This window comes from Miscanthus floridulus, chromosome 8 (genome assembly GCF_019320115.1).
Source record: "Miscanthus floridulus cultivar M001 chromosome 8, ASM1932011v1, whole genome shotgun sequence".
NCBI classification, from domain to species: Eukaryota; Viridiplantae; Streptophyta; class Magnoliopsida; order Poales; family Poaceae; genus Miscanthus; species Miscanthus floridulus.
Window position 1 is genome coordinate 158,857,955 of NC_089587.1, and position 22,324 is coordinate 158,880,278.

At 49.1% G+C, this 22,324-nt stretch overlaps 3 protein-coding genes across 4 annotated transcripts; 1 reads left to right on the forward strand and 2 right to left on the reverse strand.

Moving 5' to 3' along the window:
• The first annotated feature begins 623 nt into the window (after positions 1-623).
• On the forward strand, positions 624-15,880 carry LOC136477431 (uncharacterized). Its single transcript, XM_066475593.1, has 12 exons — positions 624-960; positions 1,130-1,286; positions 1,375-1,470; positions 2,484-2,560; positions 9,148-9,227; positions 13,356-13,416; positions 14,035-14,102; positions 14,207-14,288; positions 14,403-14,489; positions 14,717-14,794; positions 15,354-15,473; positions 15,580-15,880. The coding sequence occupies exons 1-12, from the start codon at positions 793-795 to the stop codon at positions 15,754-15,756; spliced, it is 1,251 nt and encodes a 416-aa protein (XP_066331690.1). The 5' UTR covers positions 624-792; the 3' UTR covers positions 15,757-15,880.
• Positions 15,881-16,033: 153 nt separating this feature from the next.
• On the reverse strand, positions 16,034-18,429 carry LOC136477432 (stearoyl-[acyl-carrier-protein] 9-desaturase 5, chloroplastic-like). Of its 2 annotated transcripts, none has more exons than XM_066475594.1 (2): positions 17,892-18,409; positions 16,034-17,221 (listed from the first exon to the last, which is right to left on the reverse strand). In XM_066475594.1, the coding sequence occupies exons 1-2, from the start codon at positions 18,020-18,022 to the stop codon at positions 16,153-16,155; spliced, it is 1,200 nt and encodes a 399-aa protein (XP_066331691.1). In that variant the 5' UTR covers positions 18,023-18,409; the 3' UTR covers positions 16,034-16,152. The 2 variants fall into 2 exon arrangements, 1 of the variants encoding a protein (XP_066331691.1); XR_010764012.1 differs by having other exon boundaries at positions 17,107-17,221; positions 17,787-18,429.
• A 731-nt stretch (positions 18,430-19,160) lies between these two features.
• Positions 19,161-20,945, reverse strand: LOC136477433 (F-box/kelch-repeat protein At1g67480-like). The gene is made up of 2 exons (XM_066475595.1): positions 20,289-20,945; positions 19,161-20,063 (listed from the first exon to the last, which is right to left on the reverse strand). The coding sequence occupies exons 1-2, from the start codon at positions 20,810-20,812 to the stop codon at positions 19,436-19,438; spliced, it is 1,152 nt and encodes a 383-aa protein (XP_066331692.1). The 5' UTR covers positions 20,813-20,945; the 3' UTR covers positions 19,161-19,435.
• Positions 20,946-22,324: the final 1,379 nt, after the last annotated feature.

A 22,324-nucleotide genomic window follows, 5' to 3' on the forward strand; every position in this document is an offset into this window, starting at 1 on the left:
GGCCCATGCCAGGCCGTGCCGGGCTGGCCCGTTGCCCAGCTATAGTTGTGGGAGCGCACACAGGCCCCGACGCAGCTCGTCCTTGCCGTCCGTCATGGCTAGACCACGGCGTGTGGCGGCTCACTGGGCATAGTGGATTGGCCTGCCCCTCTATGTCGTTCCGACACCGGCACTCGCTAGCCCGCCCCGGAGTCGTATTTTTTCAGCCCAAGAATAATATTTTTTTTCTTACAGCAAATCAATCAACAATACTTTTAGCCATAACTTATTTTCTCTCACAACAAATCAGTCAACCGTATTTTCAGCCATGAAAGCTATCATGCATGGTCAACGTCCATAGCAGCGAGCACACCGGAGTCAACGGTTTCATCATTGCCTTGCAACTATTTGGTAACATAGGGCGGGCACCCTGCAAGGCCGCGCTTGCTTTTCTAGCAGTACAATATACTAATACGAACATGCATATGAGGAATAGGAGAAGTGTAAAAAAATATATGAACGTTGAGGTGAATGACCTGTGCTGTGCGAGAGTAAATCGGTGACACGAACGTAACGGAACGGAACCAAACCAAACCCTGCACATCACGTTTGTTCGGAAACTTATCTGAGCGAACTTCCCCCGTCCGCCTCGTCATCGGCTCGACTCGACTCTCGTCTCCCCGTTTTCTCCGGCAACTCCTTCAAAACCTCGCGAGAAGAGAGACGAGAGAGCACTTGTGCCTGTTCGCCGATTTCGCCCCAAATCTGCTGTGGGGCCTCGAGCCGATCGAAGCGTCATCGGCGGCAGCGGCAATGGCGGGGCTGTCGCTGCGGTGCGGCGACTGCGGCGCGCAGCTGCGGAGCGTCGAGGAGGCGCAGGCGCACGCCGAGGCCACCAACCACGCCAACTTCGTCGAGTCCACCGAGGCCGTCCTCAACCTTGTCTGCTCCGACTGCGGCAAGCCATGCCGCTCCCAGACCGTAAGATCCCACCCGTCCCTTCCCCTCTCTTCCTCTCCCCGAATTTCCCGTCGGGTTTTGGTGCCTCGTCCCTCGTAGATTCAATCCGGTGCGCGTGGCGGGACTCTCGGTCCGATTCCGATCGCGTATGGGCTCGATGATGCTTACTGATTTCGCGGGTTGTGCGCAGGAGGTGGACCTGCACACCAAGCGCACGGGCCACATCGAATTCGCGGACAAGACCGCGGAGGCGGCCAAACCCATCGATCTCGAGGCGCCGCCTAAGCCGGCCTCCGAGGATGCCATGGACGTCGATGCCTCGGCCTCGGCGAGCGGGGAGCCACAAGGTTGGTTTTTGTTTCCATTGTCTCAGCCTCATGAGCGTTGATGACGTTACTTACTGACTAACTGTGTGCTGTATTATGGTTGTGGCAGAGATGGTTGTCCCGGAGGTGAACAAGGAGATGCTTACGGACCTTGAGGGCATGGGTTTCTCGACAGCGCGCTCCACTAGGGCGCTTCACTTCTCTGGTATGTTTATTAGTGATGTTGTCGGTTTCTCTTGCTTTTGAGTGCTTCAAACCAGAAAGTATTACACTTGTGATTTTATAGCCTTGGTCAGTAATTTTTTCAACATATATAAGAAGCATGGATATGTGTACTCCATGAAGAATCACCCAAGATGGCCTATTTTATTTAGTGGATTATCTTTTGCAAAGTTAACCAATGATACTGTCCTTTAGACAAGATTTAGGATGATGAAACGGCAGCGGTCTAAGGATCTGCTTAGGCTATTTACCTCATATGATAGTGAGGATATGTTTCTCACACTTGGAGGCATAAATAAATAAAACCATTTCCGTTAAGAATATCTGACATATTCTTTCTCCAACTTGGATTTATAAGGTTTTGTACCAAACTGCCATTCTAGACATGCTACTTGTAAGTCAAAACTTTATTTTTTTTTCTCGAAAAAAGTCAAGACTTTAGATATTTGACTTAAAGTTCTATCATGAGATGAATGAGGGGGCTAAATTGGAAGTACATTCTTTTGTCACTAAGATACCTTAGACATGACTAGGGGCTCCTGTTGGGTTTCAACTCTAGCCTACCCCAACTTGTTTAGGACTGAAAGGCTTTGTTGTTGTTGTTGTCGTTGTTGTTGTTGTTGTTGTAAGATATCTTAGACATGCTACTTGTAGGTCAAAACTTTAGATATCTGATTTAAATTCTAACATGAGATGAATGAGGGGGCTAAATTGGAAGTATATGGTTCATGATGGAATTATTTGCCAGGATGAATTCCATCCATTTCTATGCGTCAATGCTTATGAACTGAATTTGTAATGACTGACCAAAAGAAATGCATGTATGCTGATATGTCTGTTATGCTTTTGACAACTCATGTTAAAGTTGATCCATCGTCTGAATATGCCAATGTGTTGCCGACTATTTGGTGCTTCTATTGATATTACCTCGTCTAATTGTAACACAAAACTACAATGAAAATTCGTCCTTTGGTGACCCGTTTGCTTTTACTATAGGTAATAGCACCATTGAAGGTGCTATTAACTGGCTTTCTGAGCACCAGGAGGATGCAGATATTGATGAGATGCCTCTGGTATGATGATATTCTTCTTTCACTTGATTTTCAGAATTTAGTGGTTTGTTCCTTTGATACTCTGGTGGCACTTATCTGATCCCCTATTTAAAAAGTAGGACGGTCTTGAATCTTGATGTAACAATATATGTCTCGCTAGTAAGTTCTTCTGAAGAACTTGTTTCAACAACCTTTTTAAGTTTTCATTGTAGTACCTGTGCCTATCACAATTTTTAATCTTTGTGTTATATTCTTCAAATGAAGGGCGGGCCTGGTGCAAGCGGTAGAGTCTTACCGCCTGTGACCGGAAGGTCCCGGGTTCGAGTCACGGTCTCCTCGCATTGCACAGGCGAGGGTAAGGCTTGCCACTGACACCCTTCTCTAGACCCCGCACAGAGCGGGAGCTCTCTGCACTGGGTACGCCATTTTTTTAATATTCTTTAGATCTCTGCAAGCAACTATTTTGATCCATATTGAGGATATTGTGCTGGCATATGTTAGTCGCTGAATTCTTACTCTTGGTAGTAGCAGAATTCTTATTCTCATCGAGAGAGGATGACACTAGGAGTTGGGACAATTTTCTGGTTTATTTCCAAATGCCATGCCAACCTGAGGGGTTGTGGGTACATATTTATAGGCTGCTAGCCAGCCAAGCATATGCCAAGATGCTAGTCTAAGATGCTAAGATGCTGTCCTCTAAGATGCTGTCCTCTAGTCTAAGATGCTGTCCTCTAAGATGTTGTCCTCTAGTCTAAGATGCTATCCTAAAAACAGACCATGCGGCCACAAGGACCATGTGACCAGCACAGCCCCACAAAGACCAGCCCATACATGAGACTTATCCCATCATTCTCTCCCTAAGTCTTGTGCGTCGTCCTGTGGGAAAGTTGAACCATCCCGGTCCTTGAGCAGAGCTCAAGAAACTTGATCCTTCCAAGGGGCTTGGTGAGCAGGTCCGCAAGCTGGTCCTTGGTGTTGATGTAGCTTGTATTGATGCTCCCTTCCTCCAAACAGCCTAGGATGAAGTGGTACCTCACCCGGATGTGCTTGCTGCGTTCATGGAACACGGGGTTCTTTGCCAGGGTCAGAGCGGACTTGCTGTCCACCCTGAGCTCCACTGCTCTAGTGTCTGCCGAGGAGATCACCGAGCAGTCGAGCGAGCCAGAGCGCCTGAGTCGAAGCGGTGGAGGCCGCTATGTACTTGGCCTCGCAGTTAGATAGGGCCACCACCTGCTGCTTGACCGACTGCCAGCTAACGAGGCACTTGCCGAGGAAGAAGAGGATCCCGCTCATGCTCTTGCTGGCGTCGATGTCGCCGGCGTGGTCGCTGTCGCTGTACCCGACGAAGTGTGCCGCCCCAGGGCACCTAGGGTAGCAGAGGCCGTGATCGAGAGTCCCCACAACGTAGCGGATGATCCTCTTCACAGCCTGCTGGTGCTCCGTCGTCGGTCGCTGCATGAACCGACTAACGTAGCCGACGGAGAATGCCAAGTCCGGCCGTGTGTGGGCGAGGTAGCGAAGGCTCCCCACAAGATGCCGGTACTGCGTAGCGTCCACCTCCTCCGTCGTGCTGTCGCGGCTCAGCTTCAGCTTCTCCTCCATCGGAGTGAGAGCTGGGTTGCAGTCGGTGAGCCCAGCTAGCTCAACGACGCGCTTGGTGTAGGCGGTCTGTCGAAGCGTGATCCCGGAGTCATCTTGGTGCACCTCGATTCCCAGGTAGAAGGAGAGAGAGGCCCCAGGTCACTCATCTGGAAGGTGGCCTTCATCTCTTCCTTGAATGCCGCCACCTTCGCATCCTTGGTGCCGGTGATCACCAAGTCGTCGACGTAGACACCCACCAGCAGAGCATTTCCTCCACTGCCCCGTCGGTAGATGGCCGCCTCGTGCAGGCTTTGCTCGAAGCCCATCCCCTTTAGTGTGGAATCCAACTTGGCATTCCACGCCCTCGGTGCCTGCCGCAAGCCATAAAGGGCCTTGCGCAGGCGGAGCACCTTGCCCTCCTTGCCGGGGATCGCAAATCCCAGCGGCTGGTGCACGTAGACCTCCTTCTTCAAGTCGCCGTTAAGGAACGCCGACTTGACGTCCATGTGATGAACACGCTAGCCCTCCTGGGCAGCTAGCGCAAGGAGGAGTCGCACGGACTCCATCCGTGCCACGGGAGCAAAGGCGTCGTCGAAGTCGACCCTCTCCTGCTGCACGAAACCTCGTGCCACCAAGCGAGCCTTGTGCTTGACGATGGCACCGGCTTAATCCCTCTTCAGCTTGTACACCCACTTAAGGGTGATTGCGCGGTGACCACGAGGAAGGTCAGCAAGCTCCCAGGTGCGGTTCTTCTCGACCGCATCCATCTCCAACTGCATCACGGCGCGCCATGCCGCGTGTCTCGGCCTCTGCAAACGACCGAGGCTCGCCGTCGTCACACGCAAGGTGCAACTGCGCCTCCAAGTCGTGAGGCACCGGTCCCGGCACCGGCTGGTCGCCGAGAAGGTTCTCCATCGTACGGTACCACAACGGCTCGCCGTCGTGGTACGCGTCGATGCGCTCCTCGTCGTGAGAGAGCGGAGTAGCGAGCTCAACTGGGCTATGCTCGACACGAGCTAGTGTTGGAGTAGACGTGCCCGGAGAGGTGCCTGTCGGTGCTGGAGTGCGTGGCGGTGCCGGCTGTGGTGGAGCCGGCGAAGGACTCATCGCAGCCGAGGAGGTCCTGGTTGGAGAGCGTGGTGCTGTCGGAGTAGCAGGCGCCGGGGTCGGTGGAGGCTCGGGGACTGGGGTAGACGCGCTCGCCGAAGAAGAGCTGCCTACTCCCCCAGCTCCCTCGAAGTGGACGTACTCGACAGTGAAGTCGTCGTCCGTCGGAGCTGAGCCGTCGTCCACCGCCTTGTCCCATGCCCATCCTCGTCCTTCGTCGAACACAACGTCGTGCGCTGTGCGCACATGCTGTGTCTTCGGGTCGAGGATGCGGTAGGCCTTCGAGCCCTCCGCGTAGCCGATGAACACTCCCGGAGTGCTCCTGTCGTCGAGCTTGCTCATGTGGCAAAGCTCCTTGGGAAACGCGAGGCAGCCGAAGACCCGCAAGTGGGAGACCGCCGGCTTGCGCCCATACCAAGCCTCGTATGACGTCCTGCCGTCGAGCGCCTTGTTAGGCGAGCGGTTGAGGATGTAGACGGCCGCCACCACCGCCTCTCTCCAGAAGACAGCCAGCATCCCCCTCTGCTTGAGAAGGGCCCAAGCCATCCCCACAACCGTCTGGTTGCGCCGCTCAACGACGCCGTTCTGCTGCGGGCTGTACGGCGCGGAGTAGTGGCGCTGAATGCCCTCATCAGCGCAGTACGACGTGAATTCAGCCGCCGTTGTCGGTGCGCAGCACGCGCCGCTTGCGGCCGCACTCCGTCTCTGCAGCAGCCTGCGAGCGCCTGATGGCGTCCGCAGCCTCTCCCTTGCTGTCGAGGACCATCACCCACGTGTTGCGGGAGAGGTCGTCGACGAGCAGCAGGAAGTAGCGTCGTCCTCCCGGTGTGGCCGGTGTCACTGGGCCACACAAGTCCCTGTGCACAAGCTCGAGCCTCTCCTTGGCTCGAAAGCTCGCCCGTTGGGGAAAGGGGAGTCGCCTCTGCTTCGTCAACACGCAGACGTCGCAGAGCCGCTCCACATGGTCGAGGCACGACAGGCCTCGCACCATCTCCGTGGCACTGAGCCGCTTCAGGGCCTCGAAGTGAAGGTGCCCGAAGCGCTCGTGCCACTGCCACGCCTCGTCATCCCAACGAGCAGCGAGACAGAGGGGTTGTGCCACCTGCACGTTAAGGATGTAGAGTCGATTTGCGCTTTTGGACACCTTGGCAAGAAGGCGACGACGGCGATCCCAAATCCTCATGACTCCATCCTCAACCACCACGCGTGAACCGTTCTCATCCAGCTGTCCCAAGCTGATGATGGAGTTCCTCAACGCGGGGATGTAGTAGACTCCGGTGAGCAACCTGTGCTCACCAGACACGACGGTGAAGATGACGGAGCCGACGCCCTTGATCTCCATGCCGGAGGCATCCCCAAACTTGACGGAGCCTCGGACGCTAGAGCCAAGCTCGGTGAAGAACTCCCGTCGACCGGTCATGTGATGGGTGGCGCCGGTGTCGAGGCACCACCCGTCAGTCGTCGTTGCCAGAGCCGTCGCCGAGGAGGGCGTGTGCTTTTGGCTCGTCAAGGTGGAGGAGAGCCGCTACGGCCAGTGCCGCTGGAGGTAGCTCGATGCTTGCATGTGCCATGAACAGAGCCGGTTCCTCCTCCGCCTGTGCGACGTGGGCCTGGCCGCGTCGTGGCTGTCGACAGTTCTTGGCCCAATGGCCAAGCTGGCCGCAGTTGCGGTAGGCGTCGTCTCGTGCCAGCTTGTGCCTGCCGGCGGCGCCGCCCTGGGCGCCTCCGCGGGCATAACCCTCGGCACGTCCTCGCGCCCCGGCCTGGGCGTCTTTGCGCGCCTTGCGCGGCTTGCCACGCTTGCGGCCGCCTGTCGCGGAAGAAGGCTCCCCCTTCTTCCGGTCACCTTGGCTGGCAAGCCACTGCTCCTGAGTGAGAAGGAGCTTCCCGCCAGTGGTGATGTGCCTCGAGAGGGACTGTGGCTCATCGCTGTCGACGACCTTGAGGCGACCTATCGCTTCCTCGATCGACATCGTGGAGAGATCCAACAGAGACTCGATCGAGCGAGCCATCTGCTTGTACTTCTCGGGGACGAAGCGGAAGAGCTTTTCGACAGCGCTCTCCTCGCCGTAGGTGTCATCGCCGAACTGCACCATCTTCTGCAACAGAGTGTTGAGACGGAGAGCGAAGTCATCAACGTCCTCACCTGGCTTGAAGGCCAGGTTCTCCCACTCCTTGCGAAGTGCCTGCAGTATGGACTTGCGGGTGCGGTCGCTGCCAATGCGTGCCGCAGCGATGGCGTCCCAAGCCTCCTTGGCAGTCTGCTTGTTGGTAAGCGAGAACTGCATCTCGGGCGGGACTGCAGCGATGAGGGCATCCAGCGCCCATCGATCTAGGTCGTAGTCGACGTCGTCGTACCGGACTGCCTCCCACATGTGCCGCACCTGGAGCTTTACCCTCATCACCGTAGCCCACTCGACGTAGTTGGTCTTGGTGAGGGTAGGCCACCCATCGCTGGGGCCGACGTCCCTGACGACAGCCTGGAGCCCGTGGTAACCACGGTACCGATCCGGGGAGAGTCACGCTGTCTGTGAAGGCCGTGCTCTCCATCGACCCGTCCGCCACCGTCGCTGTGCGCGCCTCCTCCAGGAGTGCCGCCGCCGTGCGCGCCTCCTCCAGGAGCGCCACCGGCGCGTCCGCGCCTGTCGGGGCTGCTGCTGCGCTCGTGGGCGTGCGTGGCTGCCCACTGCGCCGCTCGCGCTCGTCCTCCCTCCCTCCCTAGCAACTCGAGGTCCGCGTCGATGCTGTCGTCAGCAGAAACAGAGCTGCTGATGCTGCCGCGCAGGGCCTCGACCTCTGCTGCCGCCGCACGCGCTGCATCCGCCGCTGCTTCCGCCTCCGCTCTGGCTGCTGCTAGCCTCGACGCCCTTGCCGCCGCCGCAGCGGTCTCTGCCGCCGCTCGCTCGCGTTCCTCTGTCGCGGCAAGTTCGGCCTCCTGCCGACGCCGCGTGCTCGAGGCGACCGAGCGCTGAGACTGCCCTGCGGACATGACGTGCTACCGGGGGGCTGCTGCGTGGGGAGAGGGGTGGTGCTCGTCTGCGTAGAGGGAGAGGAGTGAGCAGGAGCGGCCGGAGCTGCTGCTGCTCCTAGCTGGGGCTGTTGTGCGGCTGAGAAAGGAGATGAGCAGGAGATGCTCAGGCTACAGGATAGTACGGCTCCGATACCAGTTGTTAGTCGCTGAATTCTTACTCTTGGTAGTAGTAGAATTCTTACTCTCATCGAGAGAGGATGACACTAGGAGTTGGGACAATTTTCTGGTTTATTTCTAAATGCCATGCCAACCTGAGAGGTTGGGGGTACATATTTATAGGCTGCTAGCCAGCCAAGCATATGCCAAGATGCTAGTCTAAGATGCTAAGATGCTGTCCTCTAGTCTAAGATGCTGTCCTCTAAGATGCTGTTCTCTAGTCTAAGATGCTGTCCTAAAAACAGACCATGCAGCCACAAGGACCATGTGATCAGCACAGCCCCACAAAGACCAGCCCACACATAAGACTTATCCCATCGGCATATTTATTGTGCTTCACATGTTCCAAATGCGTCATTTTTAATGTTCTTCACATGTTCCAAGAAATGATAGCAACGTATGATCATATCGCATTTTTTTTAATAAAATATCCAATTGGAAGCTGGCATGAAGTACATATTGTTGTTTGAACTAGGCAACTAGTTTATGCCACATTGCATTGCCAAAGTTTGGCCATTTATACTTTGCTTCCACATGCATGATTAGGATGAACATTGACAATGCAAATATTCCACTGCCACTGAGCTTTCACAGTAGGTTTCATGTGTTCCACAAATCTTTGGCTAGTTATTCTCAGTGGGGCATATTAGATATTGTTTCTATGTTATGCCAATACTTCATCAAGAAAATACTCCTTTCCAACGTTTACAAGTTACCATCTTTCACCTCTTAGGTACCATCTAATTCAAAAACGGAGGCTAACAAGCCCAGCTTGACTCCTGAGGAAATGAAGATTAAAGCACAGGAGCTAAGGTGCTTTTATGAACCTTTCTTATGTATACTGTGGGCTGATAGTTAAATAGTTGCTCTAAAAATGCCTTTTTTTAAAATATTGCTAGTTTTTAATTAGTTCACTAGCATTTGAATATTTTATTTTATGTGGTTGGTGTGTTCCAGCTATCTGATACACCCTTTTGGTCTTCTGTATAGCTGTTGAACAGTAAGAAATAATTCATTTTATTTCATTTGAGAACATAACCAATATATTCGTGTTGGTAAACAAATCATTTTTTTACTTGTGTATAATGATGACATAGAACTCCGCCTATGTTGTCTCAACATAGCAGGTTCCAAGCCCTGGTAAAGGAGGAGGGTTGTGATAGGCGTGGTGATCCAACGTTAAACCTAGCCATTCTAATGGAGATGAAACCCGAAAGAAAACTGTTGGGGCGTAACCCTCTTAGCGACGCGTCATATCGGAACCCGGGTATGGTGTTAAATGAGCAAGGGCCGGGTCGTCACCCCCGTGACGCGCTGTGTCGCGATCTGGGCACGGCGTCAAGTGAGCAAGGATCGGGTCGTCGCATCCTTAGTGACGCGCTACATCGGCGTCCAGGTGTAGTGAAAAATGAGCAAGGGTCTTCACATCTGAGTCAACGGGTGCGAAGGGTAAGGAAGCTAGTCGAACCAACTAGGATCTGTTTAGGTTGTTGGAATGTAGGGTCGCTTACAGGTAAGTTAAGAGAATTAGTTGATACCGCGACTAGGAGGCTTGCAAATATATTATGCGTTCAAGAGACTAAATGGAAGGGTTAGAAGGCAAAGGAGGTGGACAATACAGATTTCAAGCTTTGGTACACAGGGACAGTCGCGAATAGACATGGAGTAGGAGTTTTGATTGATAAGAGCCTCAAGAATAGTGTGGTGAGAGTGAGAAGGCAAGGAGATATGATTATCTCAGTAAAGTTTGTCATTGGTGATATAGTCTTGAACGTAATTAGTGTGTATGCTAAGAGACAGTTTTGGGAAGACTTAGATGGCCTGATTAGAGCTGTACCTAGTAGTGAGAAGCTTTTTATAAGAGATCTTAATGGACATGTAGGTACTACAAGCGTAGGTTTCGAGGTAGTTCATGGAGGTTTTGGGTATGGTAGTAGGAATCAGGAGGGAGAGGAAGTTCTGGACTTTGCGGTAGCTTTTGACCTGATGATACCAACACTTTCTTTAGAAAGAGAATCTCATCTAGTGACCTTCAGCAGCGGACAACACTCTAGCCAGATTGACTTTGTCCTCGCAAAAAGAAAGGATAAACGAGCATGTTTGGGTTGCAAGGTGATACCAGGGGAGTGTGTTGTTTCTCAACATAAGCTTTTGGCGTCAGACTTTCGTTTTCAGGTGCGTGCCCGTAGGGATAAACAAGCTAAAGATTGAAAGAACAAAGTGGTGGAAACTGAAAGGGGAGACGTCAGAAGTATTCAGGGAAAGGGTTATCAAAGAGGGCTCTTGGAAGGAAGAATAGGACATAAACAACATGTGGGAGAAGATGGCAACCAACATTCGGAAGGTGGCCTCAGAGGTGTGTGGAGTAACCAAAGGAAGTGGAGGCGAGGCTAAAGATACTTGGTGGTGGAACGAGGAAGTCCAAAGGGCTATTAAGAAGAAGAAAGAATGTTATAGACGCTTGTACCATGACAGGAGTGTGGACAACATAGAGAAGTACAAGGTGGCAAAGAAGACTGCAAAGCGAGCTGTAAGGGTGGCAAAGGGTATTGCGTACGAGGATCTTTACCAACATTTGGGTACGAAGGAGGGAGAGAAGGACATTTATAGGATGGCGCTATGGTTCGTGAGAGAGAGACAAGGGACTTCAACCAAGTTAAGTGCATTAAGGATGAAAGGGAGTATCTCTTGGTGGAGGATGAGATCCGACATCGATGGCAAGAGTATTTTGACAAATTGTTCAATGGTGAGAATACGGACACAACCTTTCAGTTGGATGATTCTTTTGATGACACCAATAGGTGCTTTGTGCGGAGAATCCAAGAATCTAAGGTCAGAAAGGTGTTGAAAAGGATGAAAGGAGGTAAGGCGATGGGACCGGATGGTATCCCAATCGAGGTGTGGAGATGCCTCGGGGACATAGCTATAGTATGGCTAACCAAACTGTTCAACTATATTTTTCGATCGAACAAGATGCCTGACGAGTGGAGGAGAAGTATATTGGTACTGATCTATAAGAATAAAGGGGATATTCAAAGTTGTACTAACTACCGAGGAATTAAGTTGATGGGCCATACTATGAAGCTATGGGAGAGAGTTATCGAGCATCGCTTGAGAGCAATAACGCGGGTCTCTATGAACCAATTTGGTTTCATGCCCGGAAGGTCAACCATGGAAGCCATTTTCTTAATAAGACAAGTTATGGAGCGGTATAGGGAAAAAAAGAAGGACCTACACATGTTTTTTATTGACTTGGAGAAGGTTTATGATAAACTATCAAGGAATGTTATGTGGTGGGCTTTGGACAAACATAAAGTCCCAACGAAGAACGTTGGGCTCATTAAGGACATGTACAACAATGTTGTGACTAGTGTTCGAACAAGTGATGGAGACACGGATGACTTCACGATTAGGATATGACTACATCAAGGGTCAGCTTTGAGCCCTTATCTGTTTGCCTTAGTGATGGATGAGGTCACAAGGGATATACAAGGGGACATCCCTTGGTGTATGCTTTTCGCGGACGATGTAGTGCTAGTTGATGAAAGTCGGGACAGGAATGAATTAGAAACTGGAGTTATGGCGGGAGACTTTGGAGTCCAAAGGTTTTAGACTCAGTAGAACTAAAACTGAGTATATGAGATGTGACTTCGGCACTACTACTCGGGAGGAGGAAGATATTAGTTTGGAAGATAAAGTAGTGCCTAGGAAGGATACCTTTCGATATTTAGGATCAATGCTACAGAGAGATGGGGATATTGATGAAGATGTTAGCCATAGAATCAAAGTAGGGTGGATGAAGCGGTGCCAAGCATCTGGTGTCCTATGTGACAAAAGGGTACCACAGAAGCTAAAAGGCAAGTTTTATAAGACGGCGATTAGACCTGCTATGTTGTATGGTGCAGAATATTGGCCTACGAAAAGGCGTCATGTTCAACAGATAAGTGTTGCGGAAATGCGTATGTTGCGTTGGATTTGCGGTCATACAAGAAGGGATCGAGTTCGGAACGATGATATACGTGATAGGATTAGGGGTAGCACCAATTGAAGAAAAGCTTGTCCAACACCGGTTGAGATGGTTTGGACATATCCATCGGAGACCTCCAGAGGCACCGGTGCGTAGTGGAATCCTAAGTCAGGATAGTAACATGAAGAGATACAGAGGAAGACCGAAGTTGACTTAGGTAGAGACAATAAAAGGAGACTTGAAAGGATGGAATATACTCAAAGACTTAGCCTTAGATAGGAGTGCTTGGAAAACCGCTATTCACGTGCCTGAACCTTGATTGCTTCTGCTGGGTTTCAACTCTAGCCTACCTTAACTTGTTTGGGACTTAAAGGCTTTGTTGTTGTTGTTGTTGTATAATGATGACATAGAAGGGCAGGCCTGGTGCAGTGGTGAGAGCTGTCTCACTGTGTCACCAGGTTGTGGGTTCGAAGCAGCCTTTCCGCAGATTTTGCGGAGGAAGGCTTGCCACGGTTTTTCTCTTCCCCAGACTCCACTCATGTGGGAGCCTCCGGCACTGGGTCTGCCCTTTTTTTTGTATAATGATGACATCTGCTCCAAATTAGTGGTGGTTTTGTTGCATTAAGACCCTGCTGAAGGGTTCTTAAGTGTGCCTTTTTGCATTGCTTGGATGATAGAAGACCCTGATATAAGTTACACATGGAACCCATAAAGTTTTAGTTACAGATAATACTGGGAAAATCATATTTCCTTAAAAGCAAACTCAGCTTTTTTTAACACTGCTATTAAAAGAAACTTTTTTTTATTGTTTGCTCCTAGTTGTAGATTTAGGAAGTCAAGAATGGTTAGGCAGACCATATGATTTGACCATGGTTTTCAGTTTTTCACTTTCTATAACTGTCTATTCTTTGGTGAATGTGGAATATTTTTCCTTGGACACATCTTATACTGAAATTTTCCCCATCCATTTGTAGGGAGCGTGCTCGTAAGAAGAAAGAGGAAGAAGAGAGAAGAATGGAAAGAGAAAGGGAGAAGGTATCGTCTTAACTCTCCTTTTTACCTTCACTGCTACTTGGGTGCCCGTCTGTTGCACTGGTTCTCTGATAAAATTGAGACTGTTTACATTGATCATGGTTGATGGATATTATTAAAGTGCCCTGAGAAAAATTAACAGTTGATTACCCCCTATTGTGCTTGAGTCTTGACCCCTTGGGCTTCTCTTAGTATCCCTGGTCAAACCTTGAGGGCTCTGTTGAGCTGTACCCTCTCCGTTCACATATATAAGTGGTCTTAGGATCGTCCTGGGTCCAACTTTTTTTTATTTTTGACCATCAATAGCTAAATATAAAGAGTATTGCAACATAAGGCTGATGCTACATTGCTACTAGATTTATCATGAAAAGAAATTTAATAACGTATAATTTTTATATTTAAAATTATATTTTCCAAAGTAATTATAGGTCAAAGTTTCACCTTGTAGACCATCTTGATGTCCTAGACTACTTATATTTGTGATAAGACATCAGAAGGATTATTATTGTTTATGGATCGACCTTGTAGCAGATCATTTATTTATTGAGTTGTTGAAACATGCTGTAACCTGAATGATACAAATGAACAGAAAGACATTTGGACATTTTTAACATTTTCCAGGAAAGAATACGAATCGGAAAAGAACTTCTTGAAGCCAAAAGAATTGAGGAACAAAATGAAAGGAAACGGTTGGTCTTCTTTCCTTCTCTGTGATTTGTTTCTTTCCCTTTTGCTTCTGTTTGATTTATTGTATTCATTCCCTGATGACTAATTTCTTTTCCACCATTTGAAGCATGATAGAACTGCGAAGACTCGAGAAAGAGGAGGAGAAAAGAGCTAGAGAAAAAATCCGCCAGAAATTAGAAGAAGATAAGGTTTCTAGTTTCTCTGCTTTATCATGAAGAATCTTTCTTGCTTCATCATTCAATTTTTAACTGATGTAGAAAATACTAGTAATTGGGCCTTAAAATGTTTTCTTGGGTTCTCAGGCTGAAAGGAGAAGGAAACTAGGATTGCCACCAGAAGACCCAGCAGCTGCCAAACCAAGTGCACCACCTCCTGTTGAAGAGAAGAAGGTATTTTATTTTGAATCTGGATTCTCCTTTACTGTGATGGCTAATAGTTTAAACATCATTTTGTTCCATTTTTAAGCTCATGGTTTACCTGACCTATTGGACTGCTGAGATGAAAATCGTTAAGAGTACTATACTTCTTAGGAGAACTTATTTCATTTACTAGTCTACTAGGTTGATCTTAATTCATTTGTTTTTTATTTAACTCGCTGTGGTATATGAATATGCAGAGTGCATTACCTGTCAGGCCAGCTACAAAGGCCGAGAGGATGAGGGATTGCCTAAGAAATCTTAAGCAACAGAACAAGGTACAATGTGTAGTTGGTCCCTTGAGATCCACTTATTCTTTTTTTCTTTTAACACATTTGCCTTGGAAATCCATCCATTTGCTGTCATCTTTTGTTTTTCATTAGGTGTATGTATAAATAAATATGACTGGATGTAAAAACTGGACATGCTATTTTTTAAGGTTGAACTAATAAGTTGCGACAAGATGTAAGCTTTGTAGGTACACTGTGCCTTTAACTGTAAGTAGGCAACCAGATCGTAAACCTGTGCTAGATGATCAAATTAGTCTTCCAAACATGGTGCTTATATAAGAAAAAATATAACAAGACTAGAGGTGTGATGCTGCACATGACCTAGTACATATAGGATGGACTGCACAGTTTCTCAAATACTAAAGAGGACTGAAGAGAATTAGGCTTCACAGACTTGGAATTGTTTAATTGTAGTTCTTTGCTATTTATTTTGATGCTTAATATGAACTTCCAAGCATAACATTATGAAAAAATGTAGGGGCCAATTTCATGATGTTCAACCATTGACGTTGAAATTTATGTAACCACACACCCATTTTTGTGTCAGGATGATGATGCCAAAGTGAAGAGGGCATTTCAAACACTCCTTACTTACATTGGAAACGTTGCTAAAAATCCTGATGAGGAGAAATTTAGAAAGATCAGGCTCAGCAACGCTACATTTCAGGTAAAAAAAAAGTTCTTGAAATTTGGGGGAGTGCTTGCTTTGCTGTTGACCTTGTTAAAGAATAATGAGATCGATAACATGTTTGTTTATTCACCCCACCTTGCAGGAGAGGGTTGGAAATCTGCATGGGGGCATAGAGTTCCTGGAGCTCTGTGGATTTGATAAACTTGAAGGCAACGAGTTCTTGTTTTTGGCAAGGGAAAAAGTGGACAAGGCCATCCTGAACACAGCTGGAGCGGAGCTGAATTCTGCCATCACCAATCCTTTCTTCGGAGTCCTTTGAATCGTAAAAAAAAACTACAATGTATACTAAAACCGCTTGGTTTCTCCTTTGCATGACCTCAATTGTGTCTACTTGGCGCCAACTGTAGATTTGAAGTCTGTGGTCAGTCAGATTTCATGAATTATCAGATCGAGTTCACATACTACTTCCGTACATTACTGAGAATCTTTGAAGCAACTTCCTGTGCATATGTTTTTATATCCCGGCGACTGGGATCTTTCAGATTTTATCGCTTCGATAACCTGTGACCTCCATGCATTTTACAATGCTCTGTAGCATCAAAAACAAGTGCAGATGTACTTTGATGATCATCATTAATTATATAGACTATATAGTATCATCTGATGAAGAAGAGGAAGTTGCTGGCAAATCCCAGTCATTCATCATCTTTAATCATCAGAGCTGGACCTGGCGGCCGTGAATCCAGCTGAATGGCGCGAACTCCGGGTCCTTGGCCTTGGCGTGCGCCCTCTCCTCCAGCCTCCTGAACCGTGGCCCCAGCTCGCAGACGAACTCCTGCGCGCGGCGGCCTTCAGCGGACAGCCCCGTGAGTTCCTGGACGCCCCAGCGGCGGACCAGGAACTCGAGGATGTCGGCGTAGTCCCTGGCCGTGTAGACCCCCAAGCGCTGCGCGACGGCGCTGAAGCGCGCGAACAGCGCGTCGTCCTGGCCGTCGTACATGAGGTGCGCGGGCATGGCCACCTTCTTCCTCATGGTGTCGGCGAAGGCGCGCACCGTGTAGTCCGGGTCCACCTCGAACAGCTTGCCGACGATCCGCTCGTACGCCGACTCGTGCCGCTTCTCGTCGGCGGCGATGGTGCCGCAGATCTGCGCCAGCTTGGTGTCGCCGTACCGCCTGGCGTGGCGCGCCGTGTTGCCGTGGGAGATGAAGGTGGCGCGCTCCTGGAACGACGTGTAGACGAAGCCCATGTACGGGTTCGTCTCCGTCTTGGGGTCCATCCCTGAGGCGATGAGGTACTGGATGGTCTTCTCGATCTGCCTCATGTCCACCCTCCCCGTGAGGAAGAGGTACTTGTTCATGAGGTCGCCGTGCCTGTTCTCCTCGGCGGCCCAGGCCCTGGTCCACACCGCCCAGCTGGTGGGGCTGGCGCCGGTCTCGTCGCGGACGCCGCCGTCCAGGGTGTTGAGGATGGTCTGGTACGTCGGCAGCGCCTCCTCGGTGACCATGTCGCCCACGAAGCAGACGAAGTAGTCGTCGGGGATCTCCCGGGCGCGCTCCCGCAGCTCCCGGACCTCGTCGGCGAAGGACTCGGAGGCGGCGTCCGGCAGGTAGTCCTGCGGTTGCCACGACCTCTCCACGGGCTTGAGGAGCACCAGGATGTTGTCCGCCGCCCACGAGTCGAGCGACTCGAAGATCTCCCGCTTCTGCGGCGGCAGCGAGTGCGCCACCGGCCGGTGCACCTCGCGAGTAGGGGCGAACGGCTTCCTGCTCGGAGCTCTCACCCTCCATTCATCATCGCAAGATTAGTAAACTAGACAGCGGCCGGCACAAAAGGAAATTGAATTGAGACATGCATGGGAACCCTTGTTAATCCATCTCTAGCTAGGAGTCACATTTCTGAATCACTGAAAACTTTGGAGCCATCAGACCTGTAACAAATAACAATCATCTAACACGTCTCTAAGAATCCATCTCTCACACAAATTCCTACTACGCTCCTACTTGTTTTGTTCGTTCGTTCTTCTTCTTCTTCCTCCTTGAGATGATTTGGATAGGTGATTTTTTTATTGATTACTATTAGGTGTGGCTGATGAGTGATGAGTATATTACTCTCCAGGTGGCTGGTGCTTTTTAGGGTGCTGTGGTAAGTACTGTAAGCCTCACATTCACACCTACGGCGTGAACAAACTGAGTGTACACCAATAAACAGACAGGCTATACTAGTATCCAATACCAAATAAATCAGGTGAAAATACTTCCTGATCCTGTCACAAATACTGAATCTGTCTAGAAATGCCTTAATTATATGTCAAACAAACATTTTTATGTTTGACTATGAGTACCGTACCTACAATATTACTCTGCAGCTTCACAACACAAAACACGCGGGAGAACGAAGAAATTGAAATCCCTGGCAAGAACAAGATTCAGAGCAGGAGAAGGCAGAGCTCACTGGGCTGCGGAAGCCATGGCCACCACCGAGGAGAAGGCTCTCCTCCTGCTCATTGGGCAAGGAGGCGTCGCCGCTGCCGGGCAACCGAAGGCGCCGCAGGAAGGGAACGCCGCCGCCGCCATCGGAGACATGCCCGCCGCCACTTTTAATCTCCGCGATGCTCTAGCTAGCTGGCTACACTACAGGTGAGAGTGAGGCTAGGCTCTCGGCGAACAATGAGCGATCGGCAATGCGGTACTAGCTAGCTAACTAGCCGGGCAGTATAAGCGTGGCGCGTGTCTGCAGGTGCTTGCGAAGCTCAAACTAGTCACCATCGCATGAAGAATGCATGATGCATGATGCATGCTGCATGCTGTCGTGTCCGGGTACCCTTCTGTCCGGCTCCGGGGAGAAAGAACGAACAAAAGGATTTGTTAACTTGCTTCTGTTTACATCCACACCCATATACCGTCGTTCCTATACTGGACACCGAAAGCGTCTAAATCTTGCATAAATACATCAGCGAGCTAGTTAGAGGAAACATCACTCAGATACGTTCTTGGAGAAGATTCAGGGTGAAACAGCAACTGTCTAAGAATCTCACTTACATTACACGTATCCCGAATTTATATATATTGGCTATTATATGGTACTCTAAATGCAGATTCGAAATACATAAATATACAGTACCATATCGTCTCACGTCTTCGACAGCGAGGCGCTAGCGGTGCCAGTTCAGTTCTTCGGAGGTGTGTTCATAGAAGTGTGCGTGCATGTTGTGGCCGTTTGCGTCGTACCGACGTACAGTACAATCCAACTGTACGAAATAAAACCAGCATTCTGAGGACCGGATTTGATTCAGTATGCACTGCAAAAGGCTGGGATATATATAGATCCGCCATTACTACATCTACTGTTATTCCAGGCCCAGATATTAGCATCATTTACAGGCCTGATACAAGTAAACGTGGGCGCACATTCTGCATCATGAGACATCAATCAAGACTTGAAATCAATCAAGACAGATTAAATCCAACGGGGCGGTCACAAGTAGGAATGTACTTGACCAGCTCATCTATTCTCAAATGAAGGCTCTACAAGTAGCCGCTGGCACAGTTTTCTTCTGCTCCAGAATCCCAATCCTGCATCTCATTAATCAAATTTGACCCCGGGCCATACTTTCAGCTGCTAATAAGAAAAGGTAACAGCTTAATCATGTCCAACAACATAAACCTTTCTACTGAGCATCAGTTGACAACACGGCGCTGTCATTATCATGCGAGTGCCAGCGAAAAAGATGAAATCAATTGAAGACCCAAACGGCCAGAGTTAAATACAGGTGAAATGAGAATACATCATGACGCTTCAGCAACTCAATGCACTGAAGCATAAATGTTCTATTCATTATTTGTCGATGCAACACGCAAACTAAAATTTCAAGCAAACAAGATTGCACATGAGACCAACCAAAGCCAGCCTCATCTGAAGTCTGAAATATGAAGGCAAGCAGGATCCATCCTGTGAGGATAGTAAAACTGCCACATCCCACGCATTCGAGGACATCATCAGGCTTTGATGGTCACGCTGCACAGGCAAGAACCTGACGGCTTCAGCTTCGATGTGCACCACTCAGACCCCATCGGAGCTGCAGGATCATAGATCAGCGTCTGATACCCGGGCTCTTCCTCCAGAGGGAAGAGCAGCAGCTTGTCCTCATGTACCCCGAAGGAAAAACGAGTGCTTGAGCTACCAGTAAGCGGCACGGGGACCTTCTGCCAGGAGTTGTCAGCCGGGTTGAAGATTGCCAGAGACCTCTGGTTCTTCCATTCAATGCAGAAGAGCTTCTCGCCGAGGACTGCATGAGCAGTGACCATCACACAGCCGTTCTTGACCTGGTCCCAGGCATGGTTATTAGGATTGTACACATCAACAAAACGGGAGTTGCCAATTGTGAAGCTTGAACGGCCACCCATGACATAGAGCTTCCCTTCAAAGCTGCACCCGAAGCAGCCCCACCTTGGTCTGCGTAGGCCCTCAATCAATGTCCATTTAGTCTGTTCTAGGTCATAAACTTCAACGCTAGATAAACTCTCGCCATTTGGACCAAATCCACCAGCAACATATATCACCCCATTGACCTCTGCACAGGCGAAGTCACACCGAGCTACATTCATCTTAGCAAGCTCAGTCCACCTGGTGAACAAGAGCATAAATGAATCAGCCAAATAATTCAAAATATTCAGACCTTAATATGCATCTGAATAATACATTAGTATCAGAGTTAATGAGTTTTTCTTGAATGCATTCAGATTCTCAGTATGTTGGTTTATCATTTGAATTTTTGTGATATTAGTAAGATCACTTAGAAATGAACAGAATCTTCCATAGTATAATAAACTTATGAGAACCCAAGCATACCTGTTGAGGCAAGAATCATATTGATAAACCTCATCTGAAACACAGTCTTTCCCATGGTCAGCAGCATAGCCCGCAATAACAAAGAGCTTCCCACCAATAACAACCACACCAAACCCAGCTTTGGTTAGTCCAGGCATTCGCGGAAGAGGGCTCTGCTTTTGCCCTGAACACTCTAAAATCTCCCAGTGAGACCCCTTTGCGCCAGCATCTGGAGTCAGGACATACACCCACTCCTCAAGTTTCCCAACCTCCTTCCTCACAGCTATGAGTTCCTTGCTCTCAAGAAACGACATCCACCTCTTGGAAACTGCACCCATGACAGGAAAATGAGTACGAGGAACAAGGGCAAGACATATCTTTGCCAAGTCTTCAGGCAAGCCTGGTATTAGATCACAGTATGAATCGAATTCCTCCTGGGGCACAAGCCCTGAATAAAGTTTGGGTCTTGTAGGAGGCTTGAGCTGCATCCTAGCTTGGAAGCACGTCTGCGAATGAGCAAACTGATGTTGTGACGCAGCAAGCATTATGAGATGCAGCAGAAAGCACCTCAACGTTGGCCTCCTCTTGCAAGCCAATAAGAATAACGGCTTACTTATAGACCCTTCTCTACTATAAATGACAATGGCTGAAAGGGAAGGATTCGTGGAATCCGTCGCCGATGGGAATGGTCAGGGACAAGGGTTTGAATGATGCCGAGATTAGGTTCTTCAACTTTGATGCCTCTGTTTTCGTTGCCCTTGCTGTATCAAATGCCATCCGATCGCACGAGACTGTGGAATGGATCTTCCTTGTAGAATCAGCAGTGCTCTCCTTATTGATGCGGTAGAAACAGTTTCCGCCCTTACACATGGCCCCAATATCTAGAGAAACAAATGAAACGTGCTCTTATGTTAGCTGGAAGAAAATCGTACTAGTTGCCAGGCATTTCCAGAGAGAGAAAAGGGAGGAGATGAATACCTATGTCCATATAAATTCGTATCAGAATTAGCCAGCAGTAGCATCCATTTCTTACGCCTGCAGTCATCAAAGAAACTTGACCGAGTTAACAAAAGATTGACTCTAAGCTGGTGAGCCTGATTTCATCAAGAAGCAGGTGGCGCCGCGCAGGGGCAGACCCAGCAAAGGACATGTGTGTACACATGTATGCCAGATAACTTTTGCAAAACAATCGAAGGTAGTAGGCATAATACATGCATATACACTTGTAACTGGATCAGATCCGAACACAGATACCCCTAAGCTAAGAATTGGGTGCTCGGTTCCGCACAGAAGGAAGGGAAGCCAAAGGGGCGGGCGTACCTGGTGGAGCTCGTCGCCGGCGAAGGGCCCCGAAGAAGACCTTGGCACCTGGCGTTGGGCAGCGACGGCTGGTCGGTCGCCCAGTCGTCGCCGAGATTGAGGGAGAGAACGCGCACGCTGGGCTGGTGGGGGTAATGGGGAAGAAGATACAGGCCGGGGTCCGTGCTGGATGGAGGCTGTAGAGACTTGTCTGATATAATAACAGCTAGCTGTCGTATCTATATATATAATATAATAATAGATAATAATAATAAATTTATATAAGAGCGGTGGTTTTGTTCAGGGCAGTTTGGGTATGCCATAATAACAGATTATTAAAAAGGAAATCATGTGTTCTTTCAAATTGACGTGTGCAAGAAAGGAAAAGGCTCATTTATTTGCCTATTATAACGGGGGAAAGGCTATTTGCTGTAAACAAAATCGTGTACTTTGTGAAATGACGCATCTCTAGATATGTTCTATTCTTAATTTTGTCTAGATTATCTGTGTTCGACCAATTTAGACCACGCTTGGATTCCCGGCTGGGGCTTCCATGCAATCTTTCTAATAATTTAAGTAGGTGGTTTAGGTGATTCTTGAAACTCTTGTTTAGAGCATGTCTAGCAATACTACTCAAAACAAGCCCTTTATTTGCTTGTTTGAGTAGCCATCTATTTTGATACTATCTAACTTTTTTTCTTCTTCCAACTCTAGCAATACTACCTAAACCATGGCTCTCAATTTCGTTTAGCCATCAA

What these genes read in the sequence shown, in the direction of transcription:
- LOC136477431 (XM_066475593.1), top strand. Translation starts at nt 793, where the DNA reads ATGGCGGGGCTGTCGCTGCGGTGCGGCGACTGCGGCGCGCAGCTGCGG. An exon ending in TGGAAAGAGAAAGGGAGAAG is followed by an intron (nt 13,417 to 14,034) that starts GTATCGTCTTAA and finishes AACATTTTCCAG; the next exon opens with GAAAGAATACGAATCGGAAA. An exon ending in CTCCTGTTGAAGAGAAGAAG is followed by an intron (nt 14,490 to 14,716) that starts GTATTTTATTTT and finishes ATGAATATGCAG; the next exon opens with AGTGCATTACCTGTCAGGCC.
- LOC136477432 (XM_066475594.1), bottom strand. Translation starts at nt 18,022, where the DNA reads ATGTCTCCGATGGCGGCGGCGGCGTTCCCTTCCTGCGGCGCCTTCGGT. An exon ending in GCCATGGCTTCCGCAGCCCA is followed by an intron (nt 17,222 to 17,891) that starts GTGAGCTCTGCC and finishes TGATGAATGGAG; the next exon opens with GGTGAGAGCTCCGAGCAGGA.
- LOC136477433 (XM_066475595.1), bottom strand. Translation starts at nt 20,812, where the DNA reads ATGCTTGCTGCGTCACAACATCAGTTTGCTCATTCGCAGACGTGCTTC. An exon ending in TATGATTCTTGCCTCAACAG is followed by an intron (nt 20,064 to 20,288) that starts GTATGCTTGGGT and finishes CTTGTTCACCAG; the next exon opens with GTGGACTGAGCTTGCTAAGA.